The sequence below is a fragment of the Dermacentor andersoni genome, chromosome 11 (genome assembly GCF_023375885.2).
Source record: "Dermacentor andersoni chromosome 11, qqDerAnde1_hic_scaffold, whole genome shotgun sequence".
NCBI lineage: Eukaryota > Metazoa > Arthropoda > Arachnida > Ixodida > Ixodidae > Dermacentor > Dermacentor andersoni.
The window spans coordinates 64,069,989-64,083,545 of NC_092824.1; the positions used below are offsets into that span (position 1 = coordinate 64,069,989).

General features: G+C 46.1%; 1 protein-coding gene across 1 annotated transcript in view; it reads right to left on the minus strand.

Moving 5' to 3' along the window:
* Positions 1 to 230: 230 nt before the first annotated feature.
* LOC126517874 (solute carrier family 4 member 11-like) overlaps positions 231 to 13,557 on the minus strand; it is a 41,158-nt gene continuing 27,831 nt past the window's right edge. Inside the window, exons 9-14 of the mRNA XM_055064160.2 lie at positions 13,312 to 13,425; positions 7,205 to 7,337; positions 4,469 to 4,869; positions 3,156 to 3,647; positions 2,239 to 2,452; positions 231 to 1,216 (exon numbers count right to left, since the gene is read on the minus strand). Coding sequence (XP_054920135.2) covers positions 1,150 to 1,216; positions 2,239 to 2,452; positions 3,156 to 3,647; positions 4,469 to 4,869; positions 7,205 to 7,337; positions 13,312 to 13,425 — 1,421 coding nt within the window. The 3' untranslated portion in view covers positions 231 to 1,149. The remainder of the gene's footprint in view (positions 1,217 to 2,238; positions 2,453 to 3,155; positions 3,648 to 4,468; positions 4,870 to 7,204; positions 7,338 to 13,311; positions 13,426 to 13,557) is intronic.

The window sequence follows — 13,557 nt, forward strand, 5'->3', positions numbered from 1 at the left end:
TTACTTAAGCTCAAGACTTTGTCTAAGGAAATCCGCGCTTCCCTTTTCGATCGCTCCAGAAGGTGACGGTGTAATCTGACCAAAAACGCGCCGCTAGGGGAAATTCTTCCCCAGAGAGCAGCATCATAATCGAATCTAAAGGTACCTACCAATCTTATAAGCGCCTCCAACTTTCAGCATGAATAATGTCAGAAACATGCCGAAAGGATCAAGCATTCTTTATAAATAAGGTTTGTTGAGACTTGTTTTTATTTCGCGCGTATTTCTTGCAGAAACAGAAGCGAAAACACAGCTCATCTAACGAAAATGAACGTATATGGTTTACTGTAGAAGGACACCCGAAATGCTGTGACGTCTCTTCCTTTGTTTTGAGGCAGCCGTTGCGCTTCTTAAAAATGGGCATAAACCGATTCGTCGCATTATGTAATGTTTCCTACTGTGTAGCTATATATTACGTCGCAACGTTACCCCCATCGTTCCACCTCGAAATCGTAACGACTCCAACACTGAGATGTCCTTAAACAGCTAGAACAGACATGAACTGTGCATAATATCCTCAACGCCCCCACATTCACCAACACAGCACTCCATAGCTGTGACACGTATAACTGTAGTCGTTACAGAGGCCGTTATCAGACAGTGCTAAGTTTAGTGTTCGCATGGTACCGAGTGTTCCAAGAACAGCAGTAGCGACTTAGCTGCACTGGAACAACAACAAAAAGAAACATGGCACAACAGGGAACTCAAACAAAAAGAAACATAGAAAATCAGAATCAGCAGTGAGCCGTTGCGGGTGTATGAGCCAGAGTACGGGAAGCTCTCGGAAGTTTTTAACTATGCGGTGAGTGCATAATATGTAGGTGCAATTGTTTTCCTGGACGTCTTCCCATTTATAGTGGGAACGTCTTTTTTCTTCAGCGTCGGTCTCAGAGCTCCTTGCGTTGGTGTTCTGGTTCACGCCTGAACCACTCTGTTCGGTCTTCAGAGCTGTAACACTGTCAAGATGCTCCATCGTGCTCGAGATGCGACTAACCGCTAGAGAAGCCACACATTCGGCGTCAATGGACCTACAACTGTTGTTGTTTCCGGTTGGAGAGTGCTTCATCTCGTTCACACACCCTGGCAGCGGCAGATGCGTCGAACAATGTCCTATAAGTGCTTGCCGTCCAAAGCTGCCAGATATCTTCGATCGAGAAAGAGGGTGATAATTTTCTGCCTGCACAAAAGGTTGAAGTAAAAAAGAAAATGCCTGTATGAAAACGGCACACACGTTTTTCAAGCAGAAAATCCCTCATTTCTGTCTTTCTTTTTCCCCTTGTGCAGCTCGCAGGTCAGAACCACCCATTCAACAGGAATTTTTTTTTCCTCGCAGCTGTACATAGCAACAATGAAGGCGTTGCCTAAGTGGTTTGCAAATATTTAAAATTTTGAACAAGGATAAGAGAGTCCTTTTTGTCTGATTCCTATTCCAAAGTTGACTTCATTATTGGACATTTTGCATATTCGCTTTTTTTTAATATTCAATACAGCGAACACCACTTCGGAATCTCGAAGGACACAGAACTACTCAAGTGAGGACTATTCCCAATAATTTTCCTCAAGGACAGCCGTGATTGTTGCGCAGAGCCATCAGCTCTTGCGCGTACCTACGGCTGCGTACAAATTGTGCGGAATAATTTGCAGTTATTAAATAAATATGTCTCATCAAACCTCACAGTTGACACGTGAACTTGTCGTCTCGAGTTGGACAACGCAACTTATTGTTTGTCCAATCTCACCGCGTTTGCACATACCTTTAAAAGAATGTGCGATTCTGAAATACTACATTCCTCTCCTTCAGTGAGCACAACACATTGCGTGCACCTACTGACGTGTTGTTTCCCCGCCGAAATCGTCATAAGGCATTAGATAACTGAAGGCTGCGGTTTTTCTATTTGCAAGCTTTTTAGATAACCGAGAGCCCAGTTGCGAACGACACCGCACGCATACATAAATAAACATATAAAACTTTTTTTACCACAGAAATCCCACGCGAATCTCATATTTACCCTTGTTTAGAAAGGAGAATTGATCCCATATTCGATTTGTTGCACGGAGATTGTTTTTTTTTTTCAAATTTCGTATTCGATTCGAAAATGCCCCTATTCGGAATACCCTACACTTCTCCAAAGCGTGACTGGAAAGCCTCGCTCATAAAATCATGCAGGACGGTTAAGCTAGCGAGTGACCAAAGCTCACCTAAGCGGCAAGAGCAAGAGGATGATGACGGGGAAGACCATCTGCACGTAGGGCCAGGGTGCGAATCCAAAGAAGCACAACACGGCGAGTTGCACTAGCTGGCAGAAGGTGAAGAGGTGTATCTTCCGCTGGGGGCAGCGCCGGATGTAGTGGTTCGGCGGGTAGGCTGCCTGCTCCGTGAACAGTAGCATGAAACGCTCGAACATCTGGTTGCCTGAAATAGACGAAATCGGCTTAGACGACAGAACTATGGTAATCACCGTTCAGTTTGCGCATTGGCTATATGTTTAACTTCTTTGCCATCTCGTCCTCGTTTTTTTTCTAATATGGTCTCTCATTTCATGAATAGGCTTGAACAGGTGCATCTCTGACGACGGATGCCATTGCTGCGACAGCTATCAGAACTCGTATCTGCGCTTTTGCTTGTAGTCTGAGAAAAGGCGAATACGTTGTACCCGTAATTAACCACCATGGATGTGGGACATTTCCTACCCTCAGTGCATGCGAATTTAATTAGGATAACCGGAGTGTATTGAGCATATTTATTGTTTGGATCATCTTCCAGCAAAGTCACTATGACTAATAAGTTGAGGTTTACGCTAGAATGTCGCCCTGCATCAGGGCGACATTCTTAATTGCCACGCAATAAGTATAATGAATATACTTCAACAAGGATGTTTTGATTTTAGAGAAGTCCACCCATGTAAATGTGGGTACAACGACTCTTTAGCTGAAAGCGCTACACTCGCCGTATCTCATTTTTCCGTGAGCTCCGCGAGACAAAGATTGAGGGCCTCAATATTAAGCCGAGGACAAAAAAATGCATAATGCGTGGTCACAATGACTACAACTTTAGGTGCAGCTACACAGTTCCCAAAGTTAAACCATCGGCGATTTTGGGGCGTTCGAGCACAAACCTATAAGGGACGTGACGGCCATGTAAAGGAAGAGCCCGTCCAGCACCGCGGTCGGGATGTAGGACAGCGGGTACGGGAGCAGGAGCAGCGACAGCCCGATGAGCAGGTGCGAAAGTATGCCGGTGAGTCGCGTTTCGCGGGATCGCACCACGACCTCTCGCACGTGACCCTGGTCGACGCGCTCCTCCAGGTCGGCCAGGCAGCGGGCGTGCAACGGGGAGTGCGGCAGCACGCCGTGCATCCAGGGCAACCCGAAGACGGACAGGCCCGCGTTGAGCAGGCCCACGACGAGCAGGTCCAGGTGGTAGGCGCTGCCCTTGCGCAACCTGTTGCTCGGGTTGTTCACCATGGCGGCGGAGATGTTCTGGTCCATGAAGAACAGCAGGGACAGGGCGAAGCCGAGGCCCATGGCGCCGAAGACCCCGGACACCGGAAGGGACTCGACTCTCGCCCGTTCGAAGTTGTAGCCCTCGGTGATCCGGAACTGTTCGGCTGGGTTACAGGAAAAGAAAAGGAAACGAAGATACGAAACGAGGCCCCTAAAAGGCGACTGAAAATCCGCCTTTCTTTTTTTGCCGCATTGGTCGAAATTCCTTAAGTGCGCGTTGTGTTAGGTCCGTCACACTCACTGGAGAAGTCTCTTATCATAGCCTGCTAGGTGCTGCCAGATGAGCACCATATGCCTTTGTTAACACTACTTCGCGTTTATCGCCACTGATAATAGACATGGTAGAGTGTGGCGTAATTAAATATTGTACTCATACTTTTCCCACAGCGTCAGAACGGCAGTGCGGTGGCTGCGGGGTTCTCCGCCCAAGTGGACCCTAAAAAGCTTGAACATTTCTAGTCAGCACGTGCACTGTACAAAGGCAGTTTTTATAATAAAGACTCGCGGTACTCATTACATAAAAATAATGTATTATCACTGAGAAGAAAAGCACAGAACGAATGCATTCGGCCACTGCTACTCCGTGCGCCCGGAACTTTGTATATAACGAAGGAACATGAAGGCTAGCTGCGGACCACGTAACGAGGGATGTTTGTGTTTTTCTCTATCGTGCGGCACCTACCCGCCCCTTCTCCTCACACCCAACTTGTAACTCCAATAGATCCCTGGTTATCTGTCGCACGCCGTGCATACCCCATGAACTCCATTTTTTCCCTGTTGTCATTACAATAACATCCCTCATGGCGCATTTCTTATTCTTATCAAGCGCAATCGGTAGAGAGGAATGCGTTTAACATTACGCGGCTTGGGACAGCCGTGAGTGTCTGCGAGCATCGATCGGGCGGCATCACTGCCCGAAACTCACTCTCAACGTCCTTGAACACGAAGGAGCCGACGAAGCTGAACACGACCACGGCCAGCGGCAGCGCGTAGTCGGACAGCAGGTTTCGCAGGTAGGTCTGCAGGTACGGGGTCTTGTTGAAGTTGTACAGCGTCACGCCCAGCATGCAAGTGCCCAGCGCGAGCATCAAGAAGAGAAGGCTCGTCTCTCGCTGGCAGCGCGAGGTCGCCAACACCGCGTCTGCAACGCCGATGGCGGTGGTGTTGTTGACTGCCGCGATGGATGGAAGGTGGCCACCAGTCGCCAAGGCGGTGTCGGCACAGCCCGGCGCGAGGTAGTGGCGCAGGAAGTCCTTGGTGACGTCACGACCGGCGTCCACGCAGAAGGCGATCGTGATGAAGAGCGAGAAGATTTCTTCGGTGGACCTGCAAGTGATTGGACGCGTTTGCCCTTCTGTTCGTATAACTTGCCGCACTGCATATTTGTGCGGTTCCGTGAAGACACGGAGGCCTTCCTCGTGTATGAACAGAAGTATTGTCCTGCAGAGCTTACTGCTCACGGGCCAAGGCGTACAGCCATGCTTGGTCAGTCCATAGCTTGGCGAATCTTATATTTTCTTTTTTTTTTGCGTGCGTGTGTGTATAGGCGCTCGGCGGAAACAACAAAAAGCTAAGTTAAAGTCTGGCGTTTTAGGCGCCAAAACACCGATAGTATTGTGAATGCCACCGTAGTAGAAGACGCCGGATTAATTTTGACCACGTCGCGCTCTTTAGCCTGTGCCTAAATTTAAGCAGACGAGTGTTGCTTTTTGTCTGTTCTTGTTTATTTCTTCTCCATCGCAAACCCACCCATCTAAGGTACCCAGACGGGTCAGGCAGCGACAACACATGGTGAACGTCCGCTACAGGTCCTGGAGAACAATAGACATTGTACAGCTCCCGGGACCCTCAGGTATTGAACCCCAGGTCTTCAACGGATGGTATATGGAAGCATCTAATTCTTCCTTGCTTCCTGACGGTTTCGATGATCTTTCGATATGACAGTCACAGGCAATGAATTTGGGGAAAAAATAAATTTCTTATCAATGTATGCATAATTTAGGCTTTGTTCTGCCCTACCGCAAGCGTCAGGCGGAGGCTATGGGCTCAACTTCTTATGAGTGGCAATGTGCCCTTCTTCCCGTTTCAATTCCTTTTCGTTCCATTGATTACAAACTCTAATGCGAATGCAAATACAGTTTGGCCTCGATATAATGAAGTCGATGGCACATGAGAAATATCTACTCAGATCGAGAACTTAGACGGTTAAAAACACATGGTAATGACCCCTCATTTACTCAAATGTAAGACAACATCAAAATTTTGCCTCGGGCAAGTTTTGTAGGAGAAAGAAACTGCCGACTAGGGCTCCACTTAGAAGAGAACAGTCGTTTCAGCTCCAATGGAACAGCGGAGCTGGCGGTACTGCTAATGCCAATGCTGAACTTCCAATGCTGAGCCACTGCTACGAGCAGTTTCCTAAAAGGAAAAACTGCCTACTTCAGGCGGGCATGGTAAAACATGTGAACATGTGAACACGTATACGAACATTTGAGCATACAAAATACATGAACACACCGCAAACCATTTTCAATACGATAGAATTTCCCGGTGACGTGTTACTTTACCCGTACATAAAAAAAATATTATGGGGTTTTACGTGCCAAAACCACCTTCTGATTATGAGGCACGCCGTAGTGGAGGACTCCGGAAATTTCGACCACCTGGGAGTCTTTAACGTGCACCTAAATCTAAGCACACGGGTGTTTTCGCATTTCGCCCCTATCGAAATGCGGCTGCCGTGGCCGGGATTCGAACCCGCGACCTCGCGCTCAGCAGCCCAACACCATAGCCACTGCGCAACCACAGCGGGTACCCGTATTTACTCCCAATAACTTCGTTAAATTGCTCGGGACGTTGCGCTCTCTCCGTTGCTTCGTGTTTTTCAACGCCTTTTACCCTTCTATACATACGCGTCGGCAAACCGAAAGCACTTCGCTTTGAGTTTCGTTGAAGTCGACGCTTGACTGCATGTGCTACCGTGCAGTGTACACACACTTCAAATAAAACTATACATGTTTATTTTTCATGTGCTTCCCACGTCATCGACCTCTGTTGGCTTCATCTAATCTGTTATGACCTTTGCGAAACCACTGCCTGGAAAACTTTAGCAAGAAGCCACTGGCACGCTTTGCAGCCCTTTATCTCACATTGTGTCAGAAAAACGCCGTAAAGACGCGAAACCGAAGGAAGCGGAGAGGACATATGGAGTTATATACGAAGATGGGGAAGTCTATGTCTTCCTTAGAGGTTCTGAGAATGTCGTAGACGCTTTGCGGTAAAGAAGCTCGTTAGACAGACTTGAGCGATGACCTGCGTGCAGGACAAAGACGACGCCCGTATGTTTTTTCTCTTTTTGCTCGGGGAAGCACTTACAATTTAAGATACGCGAAGGCCATACTGTGAGAGCCAGCTTTACCGTCTGGTCAGAGGCATTTGGGGAATGACCGCTGGAATCGTTCGCGATAACAATTTTATGGACAAGTAAAACGGCGCAGTGCCGTTGCAAGTGCTTGCGTAAGGCCTATCGACTCTCGTGCTAAAGCCTTTGTGAGCTGATATCGTGTAACAGGCAACCCCTCGGCAGCAGCACCTTTAAAAAAAAACTGTACGACTCCGCATGGCCCCGTCGCGTACGTGCTCATTTCGGGTGGATGCTCACCTTGTGCACCATTTCATGACCTTGCTTACGTCAAAGATGACGTAAACGAAGAGAAAGAAGCTGTTCCAGAGTCCGACGCAGGCGTACATGGCGGTAAAGTCGAAGCCAAAGTCCTGGCTAATGTCGTAGATGACTGCAACAGGAAACGGGTAGTCAACAGGAGAGCTTGAATAACCTCGAAAGGGACATGGTGCAAAAAAAGCAATAGTTGCATCTGAAAATATGCAGCGTCAAGCGAAAGCACTTCTTGACTCTTGACCCGCATTCTAGTGTCCACCGAATGGCCGTCTATATACGTGTGCTTGCGGTTGTACCTACTGAGGGGCACGAGAACAGTGCATGTAATTCAGGCATACCGGCAGGATCTACTGAGGAGTTTACTTTCTTTGTCTTATTCAGTTACTTTCTGTAAACATTTTTGACTCTCTTGCACTGATGCTTACTCATACTGGCTACCTAGGGACCAGGTTTTCCGTCTATAAAATTACGAAGCTTACTAACTTCCTCCCATCGAGCTATTGTAGGGCTCATCCACTTCACTCGGGCACATTTTTTCCCTCTTCAGACTGGCGAATAATGAGCTACCACGATTACAGTTTCAACATCTGTACTTTAAGATATGTGCCCTAGGACAACCTTATTCTCGTCGAACAATAATGTTTTGTCGAGCGCACACTAAATATGGTAAACAAACTGAAATTAAGTTCCACATCAAAGTGGAACACACTGCTTTTTATAACGACCAAGAAACTACGATTTAAAGCACCTAAAAAACTAAAAATGCACCTATTACGGACTGCTTATGAAGGTATATTGTACCTTTTTTTCTAACATTCAGCGAGTGCTCTTGGTATTACGTTAATAATTTTTTTTCCAAGCAACGTACCTCTTTTTTATCAAGCTGCAATATAATGCCATGCTACCACGAAATATGACATGCTAAAACCTTCATATTCTTTGTATTTTCTTTTTTTAAGGCACCGCATGATTTCGCTACTACAGCGGCTATCACTTGTTAACTTCCATAAATGTTTTGCAGCTGAACAGGTGGTCCCGCATGGGTTTCGCTATAGACCTCCATGTATATTTGATGCCGCAACTTCACTAAAGCTTTTATTAAAACGAATTTTGATTCGTGGCCCTCTTCTGCTACTGCTATGAACTTGCTCATAGCACCTCGAAATATAAGCCGTGCTCGCAACGAAAAGGCTGCCTCAGTGATCGTCTTGGAAGTGACACAAGAAACAAAGGCAAAACATCAGTAGAGGCCAGACTTTTAGGCACTAAAAATATGTTTTAGGCACCTGAAAGAGACACTTAAAACCTCATTTGAGCAATACAAGGGACCAAAACAGGCATATCATAGTGTTTGGAAACCACTACGTCATTTGTGTATCGACTGAGTGCGTTCATATTATGGCAACATTAGTGGTGTGCGAATATTCAATACTTTCTAATAACGAACAAAGTGCTGTCGCATTCGATTGTGTCTTCGAATTAGACACTCGCTCCGCAATTAGGTCCTCGAATCGAATGTACACTATACGAAAGTCCGGCTATCTTTTCGAATACTATTTTGAATGCTTTACGTCTTTCACTGTACACAATCCAACAAGAAATTGAAGCAGAAACGCGAAAACATTCATCCCTTCCACAGCAGACATAACGAACTAGAGGAGGCTGCGTCGCTCAGGCAGCCAGGCTTATGACACTCAGCAGCAGGAATTGTTTGGTACTATTTATGAATGAATCACCTGCGCCCTTCTTATCGGTTTAAATCAGAATACCTTTCACTGCAGGATACTGTATGCAACTGTCGTACACCTACCGCGATTGTTCTTAATAAAGAAAAACGTTTTCTTTCCCTACGCCGTCCCTGGGACGACCCACAAGTTTGGTAGCGAAAGCATACACAGGTATTAACCGGGCCACAACGTTACCTTCATGATGTTTATATGAAAATGCATGACCATGTATGCTCGGGAAAAGGAAGATTTTTTTCCGAATAATCTGCTTAGTCGTTCCTAATCATCACTTTGTGCTTCCAGCAAACCGTGCTTTATAATATGCAGTTTAACGAGAGAAACTATCCATTGCTTCGAATACCAGGATTCGAAAATTGCTCGGAAAGCAGTAAAATATTCGCAGACTATTCGGAAAAAATATTCTACATTCGAGTTTACTTGATTCGCTTCGGGCACTTTTCGATCGGTGTTGCTTCGTATTCACCTTCTGTCTTTAAAACTTATTTTCACATCTCTAATGGTAATGAAACCGATGTAGCGTCTTCTCGCCAGGTCTCCAAGGTAGCAATCATAGGCCATCGTTTCGCGAGGTTTTGCTTGGGTCGCGAGAGGCCGCATTTATGTGATTCTGCGTATCGCAGCCAACACAGTTAATAGATTTGTTTCGACACTACGAGCAAGTTGTGTTTATCTAATAGGCAAACCTTCCCGCTCACAATGGAGCACTAAATGCAGCAAGCACAAAGGACACAACGAATACACTAGGAAAGTCGCTGAACAGGTAATGACAGCATCTAAAATTCCTGCCTAGTGGACTAAAGATAACTGTTCCAGTAAGAAAAGAATCGCTGCAGAGTTTACGGCTGCACATCCTTGAAAGAGCTGTAAAAATAAACAGTAACAAATAATTATTACTATCTCAAGAGTGGGGGGATCAAAATTTTGCCTCTTCTCACTCGGAAGACACTTCTAAGCTGAAAAATGAGGGCTCAACATTGAAAGACGTGAATGAAGTGTTCTTTGTGTTTCCGCATGTGGGATGGCTTCAAGCACTCTGGGGATCTAGACAGTTCGCCTGTAGGCGGCTCTCAAATTTCTTTGAACAGAAAAAGCATTCACGTTTCTTTTCTACCGATCAACTGCACAATCAAACAAAACCTTTTCTTTTTGTTTTTGTTTTTTTGGCACATAATGTTGCACACAGGGGATGCAATATAGTTATCTATACATGGTGCGGTAGCTGCGTCGCGACTGGTAAACTGTTCGCAAAAATCCGTTTCGCAAGCGTTCTTTTTTTGTTTTATGCATGTCGCCACAACTTCATAATTTGGAAGTTTCTTTGTCACACTTGGAAGCACAGGAGTATGTATTTCATTACGTATATTTATTTATATAAAAAGAGCAAGGGAAGGCGGAGCGAGAGGCAGAGTTTATTCTATTTCAGAGATTAGATGAGCCGCCATCTGATGTGTATCCGTAGAACGAAAGAAGGAAAGGAGGTGCTGTCGCGGAGCTTTGGAGTAATACGGTGCCAGCGGAAACTTATTTATGACATATTCAGGGGGTCGTTTCAGAGTGCTGTGGCACCGCTACAAAGGCCATCTAAAAGAACAGTAAGTGTTACTGATAGCATGAATGGGCTCCACAGATGATAAACAAGCAGTATCATCGCTTCTACACCCGCGATATTCTCGTAATACTGCTTTTCAGCTGTTTTACGCCACCTTCGTATCTTGGTCAGACCGCTCTTAAACGACCACCCGAGTACGACATTAGTGTTACTCTTTAGTGTCCCTTTAAGGTGGCAATATGTTTACAGATAGCAAAAGAAATTTATCGAACCCAACAAAAAACACCTAATTGTGAAGTTTCAGGTACCAGAACTAGAATACGTAATTATGAAGAACGCCGTAATAGGCGACTCCAAATTACTTTTGACCGTCCTGGGGTTCCTTCACGTAGAAATCGAAGTACACGAGCGTTCTAGCATTTAGCCCCCGGTGTGTCTAGCATTTAGCCACCGTGTCTGGGATTCGAACACCTGACCTCGAAGCTCTGCAACGCAACGCGGTAGCTCCTGAGATACCGCGGCGGGTGTTGGAAGCGTGAAGCGTTCGGGAGACTTGCGGCGATGCCCATTAACGAGACGTCTTCGTGTGAGCCAACCCCCGTGTCCCTTAAGTCGGTTACTCGAACAACGACGACATCTTCCGAAAGTCTAAATTTCGAGCGCTCGCCCGTTCCCGTATACACCCGTTTTGCTTGAAAGCAACATCTCGCGGTCAAAATGGGAGCAAGCGCTATCTGCTACGAATCTGCCACCAGTGCCCCCAAAGTAACGTTCGGGCAAAAACGCTGCTCACGTGGCCAAAGAAACTTCGCAGGTTGAGCGGGACAGCAAGCGCATGGCATTGGAGCCGACGACGTGGCTCCATCAGCGATAAGATGACGTGGCATGATGGTGAACGATCAATTGGGAGAATAAATTAGATATGAAACTACTTGGCCAGAACCCGCCTACGACGAATGTACACTACTCGCCCTGGTCAGCGTCGGTCTTTGATGTCTTGCCTAAACAGCAGGAGGTGTATAGCGAATTAGGTCTTAAGTGCGGGAGCACCCGCATAGCACGCAGACTTTATTCAACTTCTATTACAGCTGTTCAAACGGAGCGAGATTGTGCACCCGTTAGGCTTCGTTGCTTTTGGAGCCAAACACATGGCGCGTCACTCGAGACCTAAGCAAGCTACGCGCGCGTGACGATATTGTGACAGCACCACAATGTTTTTTTTGTTGTTGTTGTTCTGCTCTACTCTGGGACATACACCGTTGCAGGATTTCACTAACACCGAGTGAGCCCCGACCACGCGGCGTGTCAGAGGCCTTGTAGCAGTGAGGGAGCGGTTGAATGAGCGAATTTACGTGCGAAAGCGCAACGCGATTTCCAGTTTGAATCTATTCTGCTGTGCTCTTTGCTTCAGGAGTGCCCCTCGCTGCTGTAGGCCTCTGACCCACCGTGTGGTTGAGGCTCGCGCGATATCGTTGAAAAGTTGCGTTGATATCGTTGAAAAGTTGCGTTGATATCGTTGAAAAGTTGCGTTGATATCGTTGAAAAGTTGCGTTGATATCGTTGAAAAGTTGCGTTGATATCGTTGAAAAGTTGCGTTGATATCGTTGAAAAGTTGCGTTGATATCGTTGAAAAGTTGCGTTGATATCGTTGAAAAGTTGCGTTGATATCGTTGAAAAGTTGCGTTGATATCGTTGAAAAGTTGCGTTGATATCGTTGAAAAGTTGCGTTGATATCGTTGAAAAGTTGCGTTGATATCATTGAAAAGTTGCGTTGATATCATTGAAAAGTTGCGTTGATATCATTGAAAAGTTGCGTTGATATCGTTGAAAAGTTCCGTTGATATCGTTGAAAAGTTCGGCACCCTAATTCTCAGCAGTTGGCGTGACGCCGAGGTTAGGTGCTCGCCTGCCATGCTACTGACCCGGGTACGACTTCTCATACAGGTGCTAGACTTTCCTAATTCTCTTTTTACGCGGTCATGGTATCGATGCAACATAGGCAGACCAAGCGGGACAGAATAGTCAAAGAAATGCGCTCACATTTAAATAGTCAATTTGCATCAGCGGCGCCTGCACCATAATGTATTCAGTTCAACGGCATTTTCGAGCTACAGGCAGTATAGCTTTCAAAATTGTGCACCTCTTTCCCTTAAATCCCCGCCTGTAGAGTATCGCGGTGTGGCGAGTCCACTGCAGAATAATGAGACTTTTGGACATTTTTTTTTCCCTTAATTTGCTGAACAGTGTCAGGCAGATAGTGAGGGGCCCGCAAAAGTTCAGCATTGTCAGGTGCGGGACCGTAGGCAACAACGTCGGCAAATGCTGCCAGATTTTGCAGAAAGAAATAACCGAATATGCTTTAGTAACGATGAGACCGCGGCAAGAAAGCATGTTTAACTGATAAAAGTGAAAATATGCATACACAGGCACGAAAGACAGAAATAGAAATTTATAGATACCAAAGTATCAGCTAAACCACTTAAATTACAATTCGCGCTCACACGCTAAAAGGATGAAGCCCTGGTGCACAGGACCAAATAGGCATTTGCCTATATATCGTTCCCTGCACTTCAGACTAGACGGCAGAGCAAGTGTCTCCTGTCATCTGTCAGTGCCTACCTTCACCTTGGTGATATTTTTCCACGCTTAGATGCCGGTTCACTATGCAGGCTTTACTGCAGCTGCTTTCTTTTGTCGTGGCATCATTCTGTCTTTCTCTACGTCACGTCTAACTGATATAAGTGCGAAAAAGTCGACGCACTAGTGGAATAACACATTACGGTACTGCTCACCTTTAATGTACAGGCTGAGAGGTGCAGTCGTCATCAGTATGACGAGCGGTTGGCCACTGAAGAGTGCGAAGCCCAGTCCGCCAATTGTCTGGCTGACCATGCATTTTTTGACGTCTGCAATACCAAACGCATCTCGAAAACTGTTATAAACAATGAGTCCCTCCGAATGCCAGCAAGAAAGTGTCGCTAAAAACGTTTTCAGCGTTACTGAATTATATCTGAGAAATGTCGTTGCTAGCCTCGTTT